The following is a 25,047-nucleotide window of genomic DNA, read 5'->3' as shown; positions in this document are numbered from 1 at the left end:
GTCTTTGTTCCTCTCATGAATCTGGAACAGCGGCTCCTCTTCTGGTCACAAAACCTCTCCTGAAGGTCTTTTTTACGGCTTTCTTGACCGACTTCGAGATAGCTAGCACAGTTTTTATGTAATCATTGACCAAGTTTCAGGAACATTTTGAGGCAGCTTCAGAAAAAACGTCTGACATCACAGTAATGTTGAGGTCCAGGTGAAGCAGAAGTTAGCGTGCCTTTAGCTTCAGTACTGTGTCATATTCACTAGTGAAACAGAATATTTGAGCTGTTGAGATTTGACATGTTTTGTTTCTGAACAGCTCACAAAAAAATCCTGTGAAATAGTCTTTTTTTTTTAAGTATTTTGACTTTGACTCCACTTAACTGTAAATGATGTATGAGTCACAGACATCAGGCAGTGGTGAATGACAGCAGCTAAATAAGAGTCTCAATGTTGCATCGAGCCGTCATGCTCCTCATGCTTTAAGACTGGAATACTTTCCAGGCTCATTATGGCCGCGCTGTGAAGGGGTTTCCTCATTATGAAGCTTCACACAGTTCAGTAGCTCAGTGTATCGTCTTTCAGGAGACAAGTCGGATTCTGTAAATCAATTATGGGGATAGCTTAAGCAAGTGTGGCATGACAAAGTACTTTAGCGGAGGACTTTGTGTGTGTGTGTGTGTGTGTGTGTGTGTGTGTGTGTGTGTGTGTGTGTGTGTGTGTGTGTGTGGCCCCCTTTAAAGGATGAGGGAGAAGATGGAAAGGGATCATTACATCTTATTAAACCAGAGCACCACACTGCCTTATACTGGTCTAACTGGATCCAGAGGAGTTCTGTAGTTTTCCTCCCTGTTTCTAGAAGAGCGGGAAGTCAAAATATTTCTAATTTGTCTGGGGAAGACGGCAGCGAGGACAAGAAACCGGCTGGACAGCATTGACAATAAAAGATAAAGTGCTCAGACAAACAGAGAATGTTAATGTAAGTGTATGTTAAAGTGACATGAGTGTTTAAATATGAAGTGTGCAGGGGAGTGGCCGAAGAAGAAGAAAGAAGAAAGAAAGAAGAAATAGTCCTAGGGGTGACAGGGTTTGTTTGACTGCAGCAGGTTTATACTGTATGCCCTGGCCTTGACCAGCAGAGGGCGCTGTTTTCTCATTCTTCTGTCTCTGTTTAGTTTTTTACTGTCCTGTTTTATTTTCCAAGCTTCATTTTGAAAAAAGAAAATTCAACTATAACTACATCTAAAAAAAAGGAAATACAGTAAAATGGAATTCATGAATAAAGATTGTCAAAAGACGATCATATAATTTAAAGAAATCAGACAGTAAAGGTCGAGCTTCTGAATCAGATTGTACTGTGTCTAGCTCACCATGCTGCTCCACATCCTTGTGAATGTCTTTTTAACACATTTGTCTGTCTGTGTATTTGTGTTTGCTTGCCTTAAATTGCCCCAAACAAAGTATTTTGAATGGCACTGAATAGTAGAATAAAGTGGAATCCAGAAGGTTTACTGAATGCTCTCTCCTTTAATCTGAAGAGCGTTTGCTGGCCTCTGATTGAACGACACGACACTTGCAGCCTGTGAACGCTTCATGGCCTCCTCCTGGTTTCCTGGCAACAGTTTCCAAGTCGTGCAGTAAAGTCTCTCATGGCGTCAGGATTAGTGTCACGGCTGCTTTACCTCGATGAGGTGAACCCACGCACACAAACAACTTTATTATCGTCTACTCCACTGCAGTCCTTCTCCAGCAGAGGGCACAGCGATCTCGTGAGGCAATAGGCCTGATCCAACCTTTCCTGAGGTTCCTTACGCAAGACTTTCCCTGAGACCTCTACTGCCCGGCAGTCACGTCCACATCCAGCTGGTGTGAAACAGCCTGTTGCTCATGAATGTGGTTTTGGAAACCATCAGTGCACAAAGATTGGCAGAAAATACCTGAAACACAAAAGTATTTATACTTTCCCTGGATTTACTCTATTATGACATCCAGGAGGAAGTGTGTGACATGAGCATGAGGTAAAGTAATCCATCTCCGTGAGCCAGCTGCTTCCTTCCCCTCTTGCCCATGGGGCTGCTGACCCGTGTGGAATATGCAGCTGGAAAGAGGATGTGATTTAATCACATTACTGCTTGATCAGCCCCGCCTGAGTCATGGTCCTTGACTCCTGGCCTCTCTAAATGAATCACAGGTCTAGTAAACCAGGGACAGTTTGTGTGCCGCATTGATTAAATCAGCTGCTGAAATCCATTTCAGTCAAAGAGCCGGTTGTGTCCACGCCCTTCCGGCCGTATCACCATGGGGAAGAGAAACTGTCAAAATGTTCAGGTGCAGGTACACCGTGTGAACTGATGGGATTGGCCGGGACTGGTTTCACTAGTATCGTCTGACAGATAATGATCTCAACGTATTTTATGACAATGTAATTCCTTCTCTTGCACAGTGTGTTTCTCACATCTGATTAGTCTTCAAATACGAGTTCCGATAGAGGAAATAATCTGTCAAACAGACGATATTTCCAGAGGCCATTACTAGAATTCTCGTGTACGCTTTCTATAGTTTGAATAAATAAGCTTTCAATGCAGCTTCCTGCCACTCACACTTTTTCCTTTCAATGGAAGAGAAGAGTCAGATTGTGCCTCTAATAGAAGTCTCGTGGTTTGTTTGCTTCCTGGTCTCATGATTCCACGGCGCTGCATCCGACTCACAAGACCCATGATGACAGTTGGCCAACAGCTCTCCTCTCCTGTAACTCACTGAAACACGGGTGTGTTTTGGATGTTGGGACACAAGGTGTGTGTGTGAGTGTGTGTGTGTGTACTTGTGCTAAATCCCGCGAGGATTATCACATGACTCATGGTTGACATACAGTCCTGTTTTAAAGGCTTATGTCAAGGGAAGTCAGGAGATGACATTACAACATTCTTATTGACTAAATGAGTGATGGCACTTATTATGATGTTTACAATTTTAAAGGGGACATAGCAGGATCATTATCAGGATCATACTTTTTTTGAGAACATGTTTACATGCTTTAATGTTAAAAAAACAAACATAATTTGTCTGTCTGGATTTACCTACATTCCCCCTCTGACTGAAACGCTCCGTTTGAGCGCCTGTCTCTTTAAGACGATTTATAAAGTGCACCTGTGCACAGGTAGCTCTCAGCCCTGGGCCTTATATTCTAGTGAGTCGCATGTGACATAGGAGGGGGAGTTAAATCTCAACGGTTTGTTGATTCACTTGTTTTCTCAACTAGACAGCCCACTAAGAAACTGATTTGGTTGTCTAAAGAAGTACGTTTTTCATGATATGATTACTTCCCAACCTTAATGGTTTATTTGCTAAGGGGACAGTGCACATTAATAAAAACATTTCTGTAAATGCTCCAGAGTTAGCCAAGAGGCTATTTTTCATCTCGTCCCGAGAGGCAGATGTTGCAAAACAAACCTAAAAACCGAAATAAGTTTATTAAATATACAAGGCTTTACAATGCGTGCACAAACAAGGAATAGAGTGTGAATATTAAAATGCATAGTATCATCAGTCAGGAGACTCTTAGACATTGTCAACAATTACTAAGACATGCAACACAGAGGCTCACAAAGTCAACACACACAAAGCAAATACAATGAGGAATATGTGTTAAAATAGAATGGATTATGCTGCATTGTTAGACACAAAAAAAAACTCCATGTCAGAGGAACAGAACATAAAAGCATGCAGAGTATGTGAAATATATTATATAAGTCAGTCAGACACAGCTGAACAACAATAAAAACATGCATGACAGCCAACAGTCAGACAGAGGGAAAGTTCAACACCTTAAACTGTTTGTTAGCATTGAAGCTACATGGTAATGTATTCTGATGTATGAGGCAGATTGTTGCCATCAGCAAACACGTGAACATAATTCATAAATAGATATTTCAGTGGATAATATGTCTGCATTTGTCCTGCAAATGAAACCCTCTTTGACCTCACATATATTTGCTAATGTTCCTGTGGCTAGGCCTCATAAATGTCTCCACTAAGTGCTGATCCTGCATGCTGTGTTTGTTGGTTGGTAAAGTGACTCCTGAGACGGAGAGGAGTTGTGCTGGGGCTCCAGAGGCCCTCATTATAATTTCACCATAATTTAATTCACTAAAAATACTTCCTCCCCCGTGGAAAAGGTGACAGGTTATCTCTAAATCAGTTACAGTGCGGTTACACTATCCCGGAACAGATTACAAATGAGAAATGTGTCCAAATATATAGGGTCCGAAAACCTGCTTTCTCAATCAAGAGATTTCTGTATTTGTGTCTTTTTTGTGTTTTTGCTCTTCTCATTGCTGGATGAAGTGATGTCATCACTTCCACATGTTCAGTTGAGCAACAGGTGAATCAATATGTGATGACATGTCTCGGTCAAGTCCATAATCTGACTCTTTGAGTGTTAAACTCTGGATAAAAATGTAATTCATCAACACTCATTTGTTGTGCAACCCTGTGTATAAGGACAATACAGTATCAGGTGGTTAATAAGTGTAATCAATAAAAACATGATTATGCATCATTACAGATTAAGATCGAACTAAACATAATAAAGAGGAGGTACTTAATTTCACCATAGTATAATTATTTGAAAAATACCTCCTCCCCTGTGGAAAGGTAACAGATCATCTCTAAATCAGTTACAGTGGAGCAAAGTATGCACACTAATGAGAAATGTGTCCAAATATACAGCTATTATGGGCCCTGAAAAACTGTTTTATCAATCAAGAGTTTTTTGTATTTGTGTCTTTTTGTGTCTTTGCTCTTCTCATTGTTTTTGCAGTGAGCTGGATGAAGTGATGTCATCACTTCCACATGTTCAGTTGAGCAACAGGTGAATCAATGTGCGAAGACACTGTCTGGGTCAAGTCGATAATCTGACTTTTTGAGGGTTATCTTGATAAAAATGTAGAGAGGGGGGCGGTTTACGGAAATGTATATAATACAATATATAATATGTGCAACTAATTAACAAAAATAAGTCAGTTGTTTTTGTAAATTACATTATTTGTTCGGGAGAAGAAGAAAATTATGCAAGCCTTCAGTAAAAGTATGAAAATATAAGAAGAAAAAAAAACAAAGGGGGAAATTCACAAGCGACCCAGCATAGTTGTACACATTAAAGCGTCAATAATTATAATCCATAATCAGAATCAGAACCATTTATTGCCATATATGTTTTCACATACAAGGAATTTGTATTTTTTTGTACATTTAATAATAAACAGAGTGCAATAAATGGGAGCACGAATATTTACAATGAAATCTACAGTAGAATATACAATTAAAGTTCAAATAAAGTGCACAGACAACAGATACTTTAAGGTGGAATGTAAGTGTAATAATAATATTTTGCTTGATCATACTTTGTATTATTAATCTGAATCTGCAAAGTAATTTAAATTATGGAGTAAATGTAAACATCTGAAAACTAGAGGATTAGAAGTAGCCTATACAGTTGCACACAAATGGAAATACTACTGTTTTGGTTTATAAATGGCACTGTAAATGTAACTACATCGAGAGATTCAGGGACTTCCTTCCAGTATGCTAAAGATAAATTAGGTTAATAGTTGCCTCTTCGTTAATCTGGAGCATCACGCTGCTGTCGCCCTCCTGGCCTATTTCTCCTGTAGTCCTGCTCTATTTTCTTGTGCTCCTCCGTCTATTTCAGTGCCATAAACAGTAGGGGAGGGGGAGGAGCCTGCTTCCTGTCGGGGAGTGGATTTGGTGACGTCACCGTAGCCAGCGCCCCTGCGCACCACACAAGCTGGAACACGCGCTCGCGGCTCGCGCTCACCCAGCGGAGGAGGAGGAGGAGGAGGAGAAGAAGAAGAAGAAGCTGCTCCGGGGACGTCAGTTGAACATGGCGGTGGACGGGAGAGCTGTCATCACTGTACGGGAGGAAACTGCAGCGTTTCTCTGAAGGACGAGGAGGGATTTTTTTTTTTTAAATATATATATATTTATATACACACACAAACGTTGAGAAAATGTCAGACAACCAGAGCTGGAACTCCTCCGGTTCCGAGGAAGACGTCGAGCCCAGAGATGAGTCTGGACATCTTGTGGGCATGGTCGACCTGAGCGGAGTCCTCAGCAAGGTAAGTCACCTTTTTTTGTTGTTGTTTTAATGGTTTAGGGGGTTAACTGAATTTCCTCTTAAGTAGTGAATTGTCGCGTGCCAACTCCCGCGGGCATAACTGTCAGGGAGGCGTTCACATACCGTGGGTGAAATGAGGACAGGTAAATAATGGGCTCGGTGTTAGACAAATCCTGGCATGTCTATTTTGAGGGTTAGCTCGGGTTGTACTGAATTATTTCCCCTGAATATCAGACCGGTAATCCCAACTGAAGCGAAAGGAAAGCCCCCCTCATTGAAACTGAACAGCAGGGTTTGCAATGCAGCTCCCTGCAAACGAGAGATTAGTTTACAGTGTGATGAGAGTATAGGTTATTGTTTATAGTTCATTCATGTGGCATGTTGATTTATGGACCTGTGCACCTGTATCAGCTGGTCACGGTTAAGCTGTTATTTTTGCCTGGTGTGCAGACTTCAGTATTTCCCTGTCAAACAGAGCTCATTTAAATAGGTTAAAGAAGGCCTGCTGCATTATTCCTACGATAACAATGTGCATTCAGCAAATGGCGTTAGTGTTATGGGCAAATATCCAGTGATGCTGTAAATATTGATTTGACAACGGTATGCCAGGTGCAGGAAAGCATTTAGTGGGAAGCTGGTACAAGTAAACAATGCTTGTTAACTGTGTAAATAACACTGCATGGACTTGTTAATCAGGTTTTTTTTGGTGGTAAACAGACCGTTAAGTCTCCTGCTAGACACATTCTTGGTAACCCAGTTTGCCATATGCGTCTGCTCACTTGTGCAAGATGTTGTTTTGGCCAAATTGACCACAGTTTTAATTAGTTAAGCTGCTGGCAAGCTAACGGGGTATTAATGTCACTGTACACTGGTCGTCGCTAAACAGATTGCATGTTGACCCGCTAACCAAGCATATTGTGAGATTAAACAGATCTGCATCCAGAGGAGCTCACCTCTTCAATCATACTAAACCCTACTCACGTCATGAATCTATGAGGATTAATGTGTCCATAAAATCCCACATGTGTATGAATTTAGTTTCCCCAGAAATACAAAAATACACACATGATTTATGTTTTAATGTACACACATACCAGTAGTCTCCCATTTTATAATCCCGAAATACTTTGTGTAACTTTAATTCTGTTGATTCAACTCTGTGGTGATTGACGAGTTTATGGTTTTGTTGTAGGAGGCGGTGAAGTGTTAAATGTTCCTTTTGTAAATAAGGCCGGCACCGCGGGCTTACACGCCTTTCAATAACACAACCACAAAGTGCAGCTTCTCAACTATTTAAATCACCATACAAAGAACCAAAGCAGAAGTCTAAAAAAACACCTGACTTTTTGAGCAAGGTGGTATTTATTTAGGTGCTTTTTTTCCTTGTCACTCTGCATTCAAAGATATTGATTAAAGTGCTTTATTTTTCAGTGGACAAATTACATCCATGGATGGCAGGACCGTTGGGTGGTCCTAAAAAACAACACACTGAGCTACTACAAGTCTCAGGATGAGACCGAGTACGGCTGCCGGGGCTCCCTCTGCCTCAGTAAAGCGGTTATTACTGTGAGTACTCTGGAGTTCCTTCACTACAAAGCGCCGCCCTTCCTTTTCTGTTAACCGTGCTCCAATATTTCACAATCTTTCAACTGAAAGCATTCGAGTGCATTTGAAGAAAGTGTGGCCTTTCTTTTTTGCAATATTGGCCCTTTCAAAATGTCTTACAAGAATGAACGCTACCGGTCGTGGAAGAGAGGGGAACCGTCACACATCCTCTGCTATTCAAGACCTGAGAGGATGCTCTGTGGTTGCTTATTTAAATTGCAAATGTAGCCACACACTGCCCTTGTTTGTCGCTTCACCTACAGCTTCAGCTGATTTTCTCTAGAATGCATGTTGCTCTAGTTTGACCTTCCTTTCAGAAACAGGCCAAACAGCCAGGTGGCGTTCAGGAGGTTATTTTTTGTGCCAGTGATAACCCCAGTAGATATATTTGGTATACAGTTTATAGTCTTGACCTTCTCCTTATATTTGTTGACGAGCTGCGATACGTAGAGGCGAATCAGTGTAGTCTGATTAAATGATGTTGCTTATCAGAGTTGACATTGCTTTGTAAACCTTTTCATAATCAGGAAATCATCAGCAATTTGTGGAAATTACATTTAATTATTACAAATTAAATCAACTAAAGAATAACTGTCGCCGTCAGCTGATGAACTCACTGGTTCATCTACCGTTTTATCTGCCTTAATGATGCTTAGGCAGTTTGTATTGTTGGTAATGAGGTGATCAAAAAGTAGATGAATGCTGATGGAAGAGCTGTGGAATCAATTCTGTCTGTTTTGGTCCTGAAGATTGTCTCCAGGAGTTTCACCTGTGACCCACATTTCATGCTTTTCTCAAAATCTGGAGGAATCTCAACATGTGCACAACAATCACCCGCTTCTTTTTGAAAATAAATTTTAGTTGTGTGCTGCATACTGCATTTGGCTTGCATGTGGAAACAAATTAAAAAACTTTTAGCTCAAACAGAAACTCTGTTTTAATGCTTCGCCAGTTGTTGTAGACCTCTGAAATACTGCTTAATTTCTAACCGGCCAAAGTTGTGGTAAAGTTTTTTTCAGATCCCACGCTATAAACTCATAGCCATAATGGTCTGTACGCTGAAATATACCGTCTGAAACATCGTGACTGGGATAAGTTGATCACATGAGGAGCTCATTAGGAGAAAGACAGACTTTTCTGTTTCCCATCAGCTTTCTCCACACCATCTTTCGTCCTGAGCCTCCCACATACTTTTGAGAAGTAAATTATCTTTATGTGATTCAGCTGTCAGGCATCCACCGTATGTTTCTGTTTAATTCACAAGGAAAAGACTCTCTTTCCTGGATCCGTGTGCAGGCCTAAGGCTCGACTCGCTGTTGACAATTCTAATCAGAGGAGGAACTTTACCCTGGACTTTCTCGAACGTGTTCCTGATCTGCTGTGATAACCTATTTTTTTCTCCAAAGAACTCCTGATTATGTCCTATGTTCTGCCTGTGGGTGTTCAGCCTGTCAGGTGACTGATTTTGGTTTCAAAACAACATGCCGTGTGGTTACGGTTGACCCCAGAGGGCTTCATCATGAGACTAGTCACGTTCTGTCACTGCATAGGATGGACCGAGAAATTAGAGCTGTGGTAGCAGTAGCTTACAGTGTATCGAGGCTCCCATCACGCCGATCAGGCTTTTAATAATACCACGTCTCAAAGATTCACTGCCACACTCTGCTCAGCACAGGAAGAAAATCCAAACCTGTCAACAGCTGTTTACATTGTTTCACCTTGCATCACGTTTCAGGTCATTCATTGACCGAGTCTCTCTCCAAACAGTAACAAGTACAAAATAATAAGTGAATGTTCCCATGCTGCATAAAGCAGGCTTTGCTATTAACTGTATTTGTTCAGCTTCATCCATTCCCAGCTTATGTAAATATTAACCTCCATGCGGTGCTCGACTGTCGTCATTTCTCATTCCACTGGAAACAGGCCTCAAAAGTCTGGGGCGTAAATAACCACGAGTTCTAGCTGGTGACGGTCATGCACAGACCGCTATTGAAAGGTTTGTTGTTGTTTTTCGTCAGTATTTCTGTCTTTTTGATTTCTCCCTCTTGTCTTTTCCCCTCATGACTCTCGCGTTAACGCTCAGACAAAACCATCTTTGCAGTTAGGTTTACGCCATACTTAATGTTTAGTTTTGAGGCTTCACACTTGGTGGTTAAATGTGTCTACTTGGTCAAAGTCAGCTTTATTTGTCAATTTCTTCCACATGTGCAAACATACAGAAGATTTGAAAAAAAAATTCTCTCCTGTCTAACATAAAGTAAATACAGAGAATAATAATAATAAAGTGCAAAATAGATTTTTTTAAAGTTAGGAACTTGGGTTGGAGGCTAGTAATACTAAGGCAATACAAAAATATTACAATTTTGAATTATAAGATAACTGCAACTATTGATTATTTTCATTAATAAATCCTGCAATTATTTTCTCGCTTCATCGTCTGTTAATATTTCATTGTGCCCAAGATGCGGTTTTCAAATGTCTTGCTAGGCGTTTTTCTTTAAGCAATTATCAAAGCAATTATTTGACTTTCAAAATGTATTGACTAATAGTTTAATGGACTTATCTTTGCAGCTCTGGTGTGCAAACATATCTGTAGCTACTTCAAATGGCAGTCTGTGGTTTAAGTTTCACTGTGAGTCATTCACGGATTTCAGTTGTCACAATAACGTTATGAAACTTGGGTCAACCTGTAAGAAAACAAGTACATTCTTTATTGCAAAACAACCAAAGCAAATGCTCGGAAGCATTTCTCAAAAGAGTATAAAACCCCGAGATCGGGATGGGCTGAACCAGTAGCTGGTTACAATACAATCAATTAGACGTTGCCTTAAATTTCAACAGACTGGTAAAGGGAGGATGAGTTGCAGAGCTGCTGGATTGGATTGCGTTGTGCTCTGCTCACTTCTTTGTCCTGCCCCTGTTTACACAATAGTATAGGTAGGTCTATTGTGTTCACAGCAACATCCATTACTAGGGAACATGATAATGGTGTCCAGTTCAGTAAGTATTACGTGTTACAGCCAACATATTTGTTGTGCACAAAGAACTAATGTTACGAACTTGCAAGGTTTGAACAGTGAGGTTAAAAAAGGTTATTCGATAAGTAAATATGATCCTGGGCGGGATTAAATAGAAGCGTTAATTAGTTAAAAAACACTTGGAAATGGAATATCTTGGCACGTTAACTCCAAGTTGTGTGTGCATATGATAGTAATGGCCTCCAAACACTTTAGCTTCAAAGGCTGCTTACCGCTATTGCCGTCTTTCAGATCCATGGTCGGTTAAGAAGACCTGGCCTACTTCCCTCTCACTGGAATTGTTGAGTGGATCTGTAGTAGTTATAAGTACTGGGTGGTTTTTGAGTTCTTCGAGGCCCTTTTCCTCTCCATAACTGCCACAAAGAGTAAAGGAAAGACATACTTAAGGTCAAGTGGAGGTTGATTAGGCCACTACGATTGACGTCAGGCTTGTGGTGGAAACAGCAAAAGTGTCCTCAGCCCGGAAAGGAGACTCTTCCTCCATAGCATGTGACTTCCTCACCATTGGGGGTCATGAAGAGGATCCAGAGTGTGTCTGAATGTCGTTCTCACCCTTGTTTATTTAACCTTTCCTTTCCTTGTCTTTCACTCTGACCACTTGGGTGAGTCACTGTTTCCTGCTCCGGAGCCATCGGGATCCAGAGTCAACACAAAGACGTTCTTGGCACCCGGCTCAAGGAGCTAGATAGTATATTTGTCTGAATTTCCTCTTTAGAGGGCGTGAATATTATGTTTAAATTCGCACAAATGAACTACAGTTCGGTCTGGTGCAGCTTTTGTAGGGTTTCCCATTGTTTCTTTAGGTAATGAGAATCACATGTATGAGTTCCTTTCTTTTTTTTAAAGCGGCGCTCCCATTCACTCGGTTCTGTAGACTGTGACTGTAAACACGTACACCAGCTCCAAGCGGGCTGGAAGGGAGAGGAAACAAGAGTCTTGTTGAACTAGTAGAGTAGGAAGTTTGTGTTTGAAGGAAATAGAGGCAGAAAAGTACAGCTTTTCTACTACAGTGTGTGTGTGTGTGTGTGTGTGTGTGTGTTATATATATATATATATATATATATATATATATATATATATATATATATATATATAATCATATTTTCTTCCGGGAACTACCTAAATCAGTAAGTTTAATTTTCACAGTTATTCTTCCGGCTATGAAGGGAGCTTAGATAAGTTTCACCTTCGTTTCCCTTCTGCATCGGAGAGGGCTGTCTGGCCACAAGATAAAGCGGTGAAAATATTCTAAATATAGTATACACTTAAATGGATATTGATTTTTTTTTTTTTTTTTTATATATATATATATTAGGTGGGCCTTTCTTTCGGTTGCCTAAAATACATTTTGCCCTCCACAGCAGTACATCGTACATTACACTCCTGTCTGCTTCTCCAAACTTGGGGCTGTGCTTACCGCCATCCACTGGAGGCAATACACTGATTAATAAGTAATACAACTACAATTTAAAAAAAAAAAAAAACATCCAAACTACTCCTTTAACTCACCAAAGTAATCGAAACATTGATCCTGGGTTCCAAAGTGCTTTGCTGCAGTCGCATCTGAACTTTCCACTCACGCTCTTTCTTTTTTTCTAACCGTTGGATGTCTCATGCATGCTCTGTGCATCAGACATTCTCATGCTCTCCACATTGACTTGCTTTTACATTGACCTGTGTTAAGTTGTTCATTAATCAACCTATGCACACATACAGACAGACACACAAACCAAACACTTTTTCCCCCGTCTGCTTGCCTTTCACATGGGGTCCAGGCTGAGATCAATGTCATGGCATCTTGTGATGTGCGAGGCTGCTAAAATGACCTTCCCGTGACGGATTATTGTTTACTGTAGCCTTGGATCCCAGTAACCTTCTCCAAACCCAGTGCAGGCTGGAGGTGATGAAGAGGAATCCATTTTCTCACTTTCCTAGCAACCAAATAACACTAAAATCTACCATCCAAACACTCATTTATCGTGGTCATACTGGGGTGTAATCATACGAAGAGATATCTTTTCCAATTGTATTGGCGGCTTTTGGGGATTTTAATTCCCGTGGATTTAGCAGATAAGAGCTGTTAGTTTAACTCTGGCGAGTGGGTTTTTATGGTTATGATTTGAAACAAGTCGGTGGTGTTCAGGGTTTAAGAAAGAAGGAGGCTGTTGTAAAGAAGTTGTAAAGATAAGGATGCAACACTCGGGTTTCCTTCCTCTCTTACGCTTCCTCTTCTTGTCGGTCTCCCTCACTGGTGTTGATCTTGTGCTCGTGCCGCCGCTAACGCTCACATGAGCCTCTGGGTTGGCAGGCTTTCAGCATGCGGCCTCATATCGTGCATTATTGACAGCGAGCATCTGTTCTTGGCCTCGGTGTCGTCCAGGTGTCGGGCAACAGAGCCAAGTCGCACCCCTTCCGATGAAACCTCTTTAATGACACCAAAGTGGGCCATTTATTTCTCTGCCAGCTCACTGGAGCAACACAATGCTCAGTAATGGTCTCTGGTGGTCTCTGGGCGCCGACATTCTCTGGCTGGTGTTGGACTAAAAGCTTGCAATTGTTAATGATCAAATGTGCTTGTTTTATTATAGCCTGTCTCTGTGAATATATTTATAAGCATGTTCATCTTTTTATAGGTTGAATAGAGTTGGCAGACAGGATTCATCAAAATAAAAGTATTAATATATTATTTAAACCATGCTAATTTAACGTCTTTCAATGGAACGTTATCGTTCTAGATATCGCGACACACAATTACGTTGTTTAAACAAGCACACTAATGCTAAATGACAATCTGATTATTGTGCACTGAAGCTCTAAATACTCAGTATATTTAATTTCTTAGTATATATAAGAGTCTACAAAAACATGTGGATATTTCTCATATAGACAATCTTTCTTTAAATTACCAGAAAACATGCTATCTCGTTATATATGTCGCTATCGAGATATGGAAATACTTCCATATCATATAATATTTGGGCCATAGCGCACAGCCCTAATTTACACTCAGAATGCCATATTGGTATAATATATAAATAATCAATAAATGCATCAAACAAACGACTTCCATCGCTAATTCTTTCTCTCTGAAAGAGCTTATCCGTGGAAATGAGTCTCGGCCCGCTGTAGGAAACGATTGCACTTATGCACTTATTGTGTGTTACAATTCTCCCAAGTTATGGATCCCAGATGTGTTTTTTGTATTGTGGCTAACGGAGGAATGCAGGGGTCTCTTCTCTGATGCGGTTTCCCTTTTGCCGACAGTGTAGCTAACCGCAGTCTGGCATTCCTGCTCAGTCAGTCTTTTTTCTTTGTCCTTCTCGAGCGAGGCCGACTCTCGCTAATATCTCGGCCTGTTCTTACACCGCGATGAGTCCTTGAGAGTGATTTAGCAATGAGGTGCCCTGATGCATTTGGTAAATACCGCACAGGTAAATACCATTGCTGTCACCATCATTCCCTCCACCTCTGCCCTCTAGCAGCACACACACACACGCACACGCACACACACAGTCCCTGGTTGCTGCCCGGCCGTGCCAACACAGCAGTTTCCCAACGCTGACAGTGCTCTGGAGGGCCATTAGGAATATGCTCCATCCTGCAGGTTTCCTTAAAAGGCCAGTTATCCTCCACTCCTTTGGGACGTTGTCTGAAATGTGGAGGCTGTGGTGCGTCTGTTGCACTCTCCTTCGTCCTCTCTCTCTGTGAGATTTATCGGCAAAGGCCTACATCGAAGAAATACTACTCCCGTCACTTTGACTGCGGTGGATCGCCATGTTTCTGGATTGTAACGCGCGGCAGGAAGAGATAAGCAGTTTGCTATTTCCGTGTCATTTAATGGCTATTTACATCGATCGCCACCTCTCACATGGGCCTGTCTGTGCACTTCCTGGACTGGGGGAAAGAATTGTGTTTCCTCTTTCTATGAAAAAGAACATGACGGCAAGCTAAGAAATGTATGACGGCGCTCTCATTTCACAGACTGATCCTCCCTCTGCTTCCATCCGATGTCGAGAAAGCATTTGAAGATGGAGATATTTAAAAGATCAACAGCTGTATATCTTCAACGCACACTGACTAAACATTCTGTCCTTTTTCCTTCTTGTTTTCCAGCCTCATGAGTTTGACGAGTGCCGGCTGGACATCAGTGTGAACGACAGCGTGTGGTACCTGAGAGCACAAGACCCGGAGCACAGACACCAGTGGATTGACTCCGTGGAGCTGCACAGAGTAAGTCTCACACACTCTTATAACACGGCAGACAACACACTGCTGCTGTCAAAAGGAAACCAAATCCATGTCACCTTTGCAACAAATAAATATCATCTGACACAAGGTTGGATTTGTGTATATGTGTGTGTGTTCATTGTGTGCATGCATGTGTGTGTGTGTGTGTGTTTCTATCAGACTATCAGAGAGGGGAGGAGAGAGAAGGGAGGAATCCAGGGGACGATATTCATCCCTCCACCACTGGTGCGTTTGTTGGCAAGTTTGTTCGGACCAACTGAGAGCTTCACTCGTCTTCTTCTGCACCGTACTCTGTAGTAGCAAGTGTGTGTGTGTGTGTGTGTGTGTGTGTGTGTGTGTGTTAACTTAGTCTATAAATCCTAGATTAGAGGCTTCACAATTGGTGCATGGCTCATTTAAAGGCTTTTAACAGAGGGGACGCTCGGCTGGAAGTCGTTTTAACCTTGGACTAACACTCGGCGTGGCCTTGGGATCGTCCCCCTTTTCCTTGACGGACATTTAAAACAAAGGGTTGCGGGACTTTAAAGCCGTTAAAAACAAACAATCGAGCGAGAGAACGGTTTTAATGGTTTTCCTGGGGTGTAACCTGTACTGGAGGAGAGCGGGTTGGACTGTCGTCAAGGTGGCCTTGCTTTGTTGTTTGCTTAAAATGTCAATACAAAGTGAATTGACACAGGGCGGAAAATACAAGTTCAACCTTAATGCGCCTGTGGAAAGCCTCTGTAAAGAGCGAAAGTAGCACCCATTGTATTCGGTCCACGTGAGGGACAAAGGAATCGGGTTGCGAGCCCTGCTGGCGACTGCTGAGGAGAAGACAATGGAGGCAGTGAAGACCTGTAAAAGAGGTTTATCTTCATAAATACACAGCAACCAGCCATCACATATGTGCACGATGTTCTGCATGGTTGATGAAAGAGAATCCCGTGTGATAACGCGAGCGCTTCTGGTGTGTATTATTCATCCGAGCCTGAGAGAACACGATTGCGCAACTTCAATAAAAAGTTGTTGTTTTTTTAAAAATACGGATCTGAACATGTGAATGTTTGAATCCGAGCCAGACGTAATAATCCAGAGTAAAGCAATAGTTGACTGTGTCTGGCCATGGATGAGTAGAAGGCGGTCGACCACGCCTTCAAGCCCGTCTGCCAAAACAACAGACACGCTTACTTACTTACTCGTGGTCAGTCGTTTTTGGGAAATCCCCCTCTTCCCTCACGCCCCCTCTCTTCCCTCCTCACTCACTTGTCCCGGGACCGAGGAGCCACCGTGACTCATCCGCATACCTCACACACACACACCATCCCACCCGCGATGACTCACCGCTTCTTCCTAAAAAGCTCCGCTTCCCCTTTCTATCCCACGTTACTCACAGCAGCACTGAGCAGCCCGGCGTTTCCAAGGAGACCCAAAACACCACAGCCGACACTTACCGCTTTGAGAGCGTGAAACATCTAAACAGGGAAAACACTCGTTTCTCGGATACCCTCCTCCCTGCTAAAGGCAGCTGTGCTTGTTGTGTGTTTTTTAAATCAACTCTGCTAACGTAGCGTCATCTTTTATACAGATTTTTAATTTTATAGCTTTACTTTGTGACCTGGATAAGTCTGTTTATGCTCAGGGAAGCATTTTTTGTTTTGTATTTTTAATCAGCACCAGATTTGTTGTCCAAAAATCAGTCATGCGAGTGCACTTAGGCTTCATTCACCCGACACATAATCCCACTCTTTCAGTTACTCGGTGTTTGTCTTGCTGCATGCATCTCAAGAACCTGTGCATGTACACTTTTTACCATGCAGTTGAGATGTTTTGACATCACACTTTGAGCCAATAATGCATATTTCTTCAACTCGCTGCAACAAAAGCTTTGCTTGCTTCGATATTTATTTATTTCCCCCCCTCGTCAAACAGATTGAGCCCTCATGCAGACGGTATAGTGCAATCTGTGCTGATGGAGTCAGTGGGGAAGCAGTATGTTGGTTAAAGGGCAGGCAGCGCTGACTGAAATCCATGCAAATGCAGGCGGAGTTACTTCTGGCTGCTGACCGACAGTAACCCCAACGCCAGTCACGTGCATTGATGTTTTATGCCCCCTGGTGGCCGGAATCAGAAGTGCTTCTTCTCCGCTTCTCTGTTTCACACCAGTGACTCTGAAGCGACCCTCTCTGCTGTCACGCAGCGTCTCTTTTGACGGCCGGGCTGTTGTGTAACCGGAGAGGGGGGAACCAGTCGGCTTTACAGGAAGTCAGCTGACGCTTCGGTTGTGTTGCCATGGTCACTGGATGTGTGTCATGTTCTGCGGCTTTTGAGGCCACAGTGTTGTGTGCAGGGTTTCACTAACAGCATCACGAATATTATCAAGGCTCTCTGGAAAGCTGTTCTTGTGCCGTGGATTCTAACCTTGTGTACATGAACGCATTTTAAAAACCGGTATCTCAAAACACTTCCTGAATGTGATACTTCACGCGTAGAGAACATACTGATTAATTAAATATTGATGCGATGTTTAAAACATCCGAACAGCTGAGGAATTATGGCTGTCTTTGGGGCCAATTTGTTTTCCTCATGCTTCATATGTAGTTTTGATTAATAGTACCAATGTATTTTATTAAGTGTGTTTACTCCGTGACAGCCTCATTAACTTGTCGGTTTCTTCGCAGGCTGATTCTGGATACGGCTCCGAGTCCAGTCTGCGGAGACATGGCTCCATGCTGTCGCTCACGTCGGCCACCAGCGGCTTCTCGGCCACTTCCACCTCCTCCTTCAAGGTGAGCTTTCAGGTTAACGTTTAACCCGGCAGAATGAATCATTGGCTGCCATTTGACATGTGCACACAAGTGGAATTATCTGGTATTTGTATGCACACACACTCACACACACATTCTGTTTTTTTTTGTCGGAAACACACCTGGAGTTCCAGGTTGAATGGTCCGTGTAGTTGTAAACAAAGGCCTAACCTTTCTTTCTTGTCTCTTAAGAAGGGTCACAGCCTGAGAGAGAAGCTGGCGGAGATGGAGACCTTCAGAGACATCTTGTGCCGGCAGGTGGACACGCTTCAGAAATACTTTGACGGCTGTTCAGACGCCGTGACGAAGGATGAGCTGCAGAGGGATAAAAGTACGACCCACAGTCATCTACACTCCTTTTTAACCAAACGTTGTTCCTCTGGGGGGGTCTGATTGTTTTATTCTGGGGGGAAAGACATGTTCCTCCACTTTTCCAATAGACGTCCAGCTTTATTTTGTAGCTGAAACAATCAATCAATTAATTAGTCAATCGATTCAAAATAATAAGTCACTATTTTCCAGTTTCTCTAGGCGAGGATTCAATGCTTCTTTGACAATAAACTGAATACATTTTTGTTTTGGTAAAAACTATTTGAAAAAGGCACATTCAATACATTCTGAGCATTTTTCACAGCTTTTCTGCATTTTATTGACAAAACAATTCATTGATAAATCGATAAACTAACTAGTAGTTAAAGTCTTGTTTATTTTGTTAAATTAGGTTCAGCAATGTGTGGATAAAATGACACAAAGAGACGTTTGAAAGAAGATTTGGAGAATTCTATGAAGCAAAAATTAGAATTGCTTCCAAAAATATGGTTAACTTGTCTCTAATTTAAGAATATTTAGTTTGCATTTTCCGCATCTAGATTATGAAAATATTTGGAGTTTAAAAGAAACTTGCAGTGAATCGTGTGTGTGTGTGTGTATGTGTGTGTGTGTGTGTGTGTGTGTGTGTGTGTGTGTGTGTGTGTGTGTGTGTGTGTGTTCTGAGTCAGACAGCAGTTATTCTACAAACCCCTTCACCCTCACCCCATGTTGGCCGGCTGAACATTTGCTCATGGCCGCCTGCGCTGGGCGCCTGTGGACGACCACAGTGGATGAAGCCGTGCTTTTGTTCTCCTCACCTCCCTCTCTCTCTCTCCCTCCCTCTCCCTCCCTCCCTTTCTCCATTCTAAAGATGAAACCAGACCATTGTCATGTCGTCCGGTGCAGCAGAGCTCTCGCCGGTCGCCTGAGCCGTAGCTTTAGTTGTGGATGGGCTGGTTGACTTTCAGCAGGAAAGTGTTTTCCTTTCCTCTCTGAAACTTGATTTCTCTTCTTTTTTTCTTTTTTCCAGTCGTGGAGGACGATGAAGACGATTTCCCCAACACCCGGACAGATGGAGAGTTTCTGCACAACAACCACGGCAGCAAAGAAAAATGTGAGTAATGCAGAATTCTTCCGCGAAAGTATTTTTCTATAACCTTGGATATTCATAACTATCAAGCTTTTAAGGTTCGGAAAAAATGCACGATCCAGAACAGCACAGAGAAAAACACAAAATAGACAAATAGCATAACTGTCAAAAACTAAAAAGAATCACGTAGGAGATGATTGAGCAAATATGCAAAAGAAAAAACATGTGTTTCTCATAGTTAATGCAATATAATATTAAGTTTGTATGGAATAATCTTAACTAGATTGCCCACTGACATGAAAATAGAGAATATTTGGCTTTTGTTTTAGTCCCCTGCTCCTCTTCTGTGCAGTGTTCCAGTCCGTGAGTCCCAAGGGAGTGGACTTTAAGGGTGAGGCCATCACGTTCAAGGCCACCACAGCCGGGATCTTGGCCACGTTGTCCCACTGCATCGACCTCATGGTGAAGAGAGAGGACAGCTGGCAAAAACGAGTGGATAAGGTGAGTGACGTTTGGATCCAATGAGCCTCGTATTACATGCATTTTTATTATTTTTTAAATTTTTTTTAGTGGAGAACTGGGTATCTGCAAAAATAAAAAAGATGCAGGAGAGAAAGCTAAGGGATTTGTTTGAATGATTGTGTATTTTTGTGTTTGTAGGAGATGGAGAAGCGGCGTCAAATAGAGGAGGGATACAAGTCAGCCCTGAATGAGTTGAAGAAAAAGTCTCACTTTGGAGGTCCAGATTACGAGGTGAAGTATAGAATTCACCCACAATGCAGCTTGATGTTTGTGTTTGTCAGAGCCTTTGAAGTGACGTTCCATCTCCACTTTGTCTTCAGGAGGGTCCAAACAGCCTCATAAACGAGGACGAGTTCTTCGACGCAGTCGAAGCCGCTCTGGACAGACAGGACAAAATAGAAGAGCAGGTCAGAGACGGCATTCACTTAAAGGTGCGAGTCGATGCCTTCGATGGTCGTGTGTATTAAAAAGTAGTGGAATGTTGTCGCTTGTGTCCAGTCTCACACGGAGAAGATACGATTACATCGATCCAGCCCGGTTCCTCCCGGAGACGTCTATTCCAGCATCGGCGCGCACAGGTTCTCCGACAAGGTAATCACGAGCTCCACCCTCTCAAGCTGCACACCTACGACCTGCTTTCACCTCCATTTCTTCACGTTGCCGCCATTTACTCATCTCTTTTTTGTTTTGTCCTCGGTCCCCTCGCTCCTCATCTTCCCCGTAGCCTCATAGTCAGTCCACTCCCGCTCTGATAATCAGCGCCCCTCACGATGTCCACCGATTCAGCGCAGAGGTAACTCTCTGTCGGGGCTCAGCCAGTCACCCGCTGCCCTTTCTGCTCCACCTTTCTGCTACACCTTTCTGCTCCACCTTTCTGCTCCACCTGTCCGGACTAAACGCCACGTCTGCATCCCCCCAGTAACGCGGTGCGCTTCATCATTAATAGATGGACGGCATGAAGCACGAGCTCCCATTATATCCGTGTGAATGAATAATTGCTCATGTCTACATACTGCTGTGTAACATACATGTTAGAAATACAGGCCGGCTTGGTACATCGATGCTCTGTGTTTTTAGATTTACTTCTATTTGTGTAGAATATCTATCCTGAGGCGTTCATGGATTCTTTCCCTCTGTCTGGCCGTGTGTTATAGGTGGAGGAGATGGTGCAGAGTCACATGACCTACTCACTGCAGGATGTCGGTGGAGACGCCAACTGGCAGCTGGTTGTAGAAGAGGGAGAAATGAAGGTATGAGGCGGAGGATTTGTAAAAGAAAAAATCATTTAGGTTCCTCTAACTGTAAATCACTTAGTGGAGCATATTTATGATCAATACACATGCACTAAAGTAGAAAATGATTTATATAAAAGCCTAAAGTAAACTAATTTGTTCTTGAAATAAATTGTATCTGGAACTATTGGACCTCAGTGTTCTCTTCAAATCAAATACAAAATCTTCAACATTAGAAAATGATTTAACCTAATTTCTCGTGTGTGTGTGCAGGTGTACAGGAGAGAGGTGGAAGAAAACGGGATCGTTCTGGACCCCCTGAAGGCCACCCACTCGGTAAAGGGTGTGACCGGTCACGAGGTCTGCCACTACTTTTGGGACACGACGTACCGCAACGACTGGGAGAGTGAGTCCTTTAACTGCAGCCCTCCAAACCAACCAGTAGAGAGCAGCTTTTACACATATTAGCACAATAGTTCATGTCAAAACACAAACGAAGGCTGAGAACATTCTTAAGTCAATGCTAGTTTACAACTATTTGTTAAGATTTAAGGACATTTTAATTTTAAACACATTCTCTGCCTCTTTTAGCCACGATTGAAAACTTCAACGTTGTGGAGACGCTGTCGGACAACGTGGCGATTGTGTATCAGACGCACAAGGTAAGACTGGTTCGCCGGTGGGATGAGTGCATTTGCTTGTACGTGTAGAATCTGAAATGACGAGGCGTGTTCTGCGTGGCAGCGGGTGTGGCCGGCGTCTCAGAGGGACGTGCTGTACCTGTCCGCCATGAGGAAGATCATGGCCGACAACGAGAACGACCCGGACACCTGGCTGGTCTGCAACTTCTCCGTGGATCACGACGACGCTCAGGTGAGTCGCGTTGCACGCACCCGATGAGGAATTTATTGATTATTCCGAATGATGATTTCCTAACGCTCCGTCCTGCCGTCCCCACAGCCGTCCGGCCGCTGTGTCCGAGCCAAAATCAACATCGGCATGATCTGTCAGACCCTGGTCAGCCCACCAGAGGGCGATAAGGAGATCAGCAGAGACAACATCCTGTGTAAAATCACCTACGTCGCCAACGGTGTGTATCTACCTGTGCTTTTGGTTACTTGCAGGTCCTAAAAAGTCTTTAAAAAAAACTTTAAACGTTCTTTAGAAAAAGGTTTTTGAAAGTATAAAAAAATCTTAAATGTACAAAAAATGATCTAAGCATATATTTTTATTGCTTTAACTATTAACTAGAATCTATATTATAACTACAATATGTTATGACTTTTTGTGACATATTATACTGACATTTTTGACTTCTTAGTATAGTATATCACATAGTATGTCACTAAAAAGTCGTTGTACAGCATGTCATAAAAATGTAATCAATACGTTTTAGTATCATGTGCCATAACCAAACATGTCATAGTAAATCATCAAAATATCATATTGTATAATATGGTAATATCTATTTTATATTACCTTTTCATAATGTTTTTTTATAAATAATTTCTTATTAAATTCTACTCTATACATTGTTATGGCCTTCTAATATTTTTGGGAAACTTAAAAAAAAATCCATACTTTGATTTTTATGACTTAAATGGAATTTTGTGTGACCTACATTACTATTATACTTTATAATTATATAATATAAAATAATCCTTTAGTCCCACAGTGGGGAAATTGCAGGATTACAGCGCCTTGTAAGAAAAAATCAAGTAATATAAATAACAGTAATAAAAAAAACAGTAAAGAAAAATAATAATACAGTAGCAATTTTAAATGAAATATTCAGACAGAATAAAAAGTATATAAAAGTACTTAAATGTAGTTATATTACACCAGATGAGTGCAATATACATTAATTGTATAGTATGTGATGAAAATATGACATATTTATGACATACAGTTCTACGAGATGTTGTTTTAATGACACACTATTACTTATAAATGGCGTACTATCCGTCTGCGACTGTAAAAAAGCAGATTTGTGGCGTTCAGACCTTCCTGCTCAGTTCGCTGTGGCCTCTCGTCTTTGCAGTGAACCCGGGCGGCTGGGCTCCGGCCTCCGTGCTGCGGGCCGTGGCGAAGAGGGAGTACCCCAAGTTCCTCAAGCGCTTCACCTCCTACGTCCAGGAGAAAACCGCCGGCAAGCCCATCTTATTCTGAGGGATCACGCACAAGGACACAACTACACAACCAACACAACTACACACGTCTTCCCGCTCGCTGCTGCTGCGACCGGTCCGCTTCCCCCAGGTGGTTTTCTCCCCTCCCAGTTTGACCCCGGACAAGAAGAAGGCTCATGATGTCCCTTGACCTCTGAGAGACGTTCACCAGAAAGAATATTTGAGTTAATTGATTGCTGCTTGTTTTATTTTCCCACTTTTCATTGTGATAAAATACTGATTAGCTTTCATTCAATCTGAGACTATGAGAGAACCCTCCCGTCATGGATCTGTTCCCAACGGGGAACCCGGAACCTTCCCTCTCGCAGCAGCTTCAAACGTCACGGCCGACGCCATCTTCAACGCTCATGTAGAAGACCGACTCGTCTCCTTTCTTACAGATATATTAATATATATATAAATGTATGTATCTATGTTCTATAAGAAGTTTGTAAAGAAAAAGAGAATAGAAAAAAAGAGACACCCTCTGCTAATAGACTGAAATGTTTTATTCTTGCCATTAATAGCTCCTATTTAGTTTTTAGTTTCACATAATTAGTCATTTCCCAGCTTTATTTTTAAGCTGCCAACTTTTGCTCGTTGATTATAACTGATTGCTTTAAGTCCAGAGGGCCGTCATCGACTCGTGACCCCTATGATCTAAGACTTGACCTCTGTGGCCCCGCCCCTCTCATGAAAGCGCCCCTCGTTGGCGCCGATGGAGGAGCGACGCCCAGAGGCGTTTGTGTGTGTTTTTTTTTTTTAAATGTACGAAACAGGAGTGTGTGTACATTGTTTGCTTGGCTTTATATCCGTGTCGTGGTAAACTGTCGTCGTGTCACAGCACACACTTTGAATGTTCGATGGGCTTGTAAATAGCGTCACTAACATTTCTCTGGAGGTCAGACAGTTTCTGTGACTGGAGTCGAGCCCAAATGCCTTAGAGTTGCAGGAGAATCTAGTTTCAGAGGATGGAGGCTGCACCGCGAAATCACTAGTAAGTGCCTCATGACTGAGTTTCCCTTGTCATTTAAAACATGTCCGACAATGTCATTTACTGAATGAGCACACAAGGTGACACTTCATTTGGGGTTTTCTAACCGAAAGCTAGTTGTAGTATCATTTTAATTTAATTCCAGAGCTCGGCAAAGTCCAGAGTTTAGTACGGCTCTACTCTGATGTTCTTCAGTTGGTTTTCATCCGTGTACTCGCAATCTATGAGAAGTTTTCTTTGCTCATCCTGTTGTTAAAATGTTTTTTTTATTATCAATGAACCTGTTACTCTGGACTTTGCCGTTCTACCCTTGATACAGGCTTAAATTACACAATTTGATTTAAGTAAAGCATCAGTACGTTTATTTTATTTTCCTTGGCCCATATCTATGATGACAGACTTGTTGCAGAATGAGAGTGAAGCCAGATGATACTCGGCCTCTCGGCTAAGTGGAGAAGAAGCCAGTTTGAAGCAGACATTTCTAATTCTAGTCAAAGTAATACTGTATATAGTTAGAAACACTTTGTGTAAATAATGCTGTGGGATCAACTTACAAATGTACTGTGACAGCGTCGCACTTCATCTGCTCCGTTTAACAGTGAAATAAATAAGTTTATCCTCCACTTTGACACGTTTGGATCCATTTGTTCTTTTTTAAAGGGAAACGTAGTTCCATTCATTTAAACGTAGTTCTATTCAGATTCAACTTTATTGTCATTGCACATAGTACAAGTACTATGACAACGAAATGGAGTATAGTAATAAACTATAATTCATAGTATACTATGTTATAAAAAAAGGCATAGTAAGCAAAAAGAAAAAGCATAAGTTACAAATGACTATACTAAAAGTTGTTTCAATTTAGTGACTTTCTTTAATGTTATATTTCCACATGACTTAGTAGCAGAATGATGGAGGTGAGGGAAGCCAGACG

The 25,047-nt window shown here is 42.0% G+C and overlaps 1 protein-coding gene across 1 annotated transcript; it reads left to right on the top strand.

Annotated features, from left to right (window-relative positions):
* Window positions 1-6,008: 6,008 nt before the first annotated feature.
* On the top strand, window positions 6,009-24,729 carry LOC306751196 (ceramide transfer protein-like). The gene is made up of 17 exons (XM_079234744.1): window positions 6,009-6,125; window positions 7,556-7,690; window positions 14,881-14,997; window positions 15,175-15,240; window positions 17,673-17,780; window positions 17,991-18,129; window positions 19,138-19,221; window positions 19,550-19,698; window positions 19,858-19,950; window positions 20,040-20,126; window positions 20,218-20,310; window positions 20,874-20,969; window positions 21,225-21,357; window positions 21,543-21,613; window positions 21,696-21,824; window positions 21,912-22,041; window positions 22,993-24,729. Exons 1-17 carry the CDS (start codon window positions 6,015-6,017, stop codon window positions 23,118-23,120), a joined length of 1,869 nt encoding a protein of 622 aa, XP_079090870.1. The 5' UTR covers window positions 6,009-6,014; the 3' UTR covers window positions 23,121-24,729.
* Window positions 24,730-25,047: the final 318 nt, after the last annotated feature.

The sequence above is a fragment of the Taurulus bubalis genome (genome assembly GCF_910589615.1).
Source record: "Taurulus bubalis genome assembly, chromosome: 19".
Lineage (NCBI taxonomy): Eukaryota > Metazoa > Chordata > Actinopteri > Perciformes > Cottidae > Taurulus > Taurulus bubalis.
This window is presented reverse-complemented; position numbering and strand designations above follow the sequence as displayed.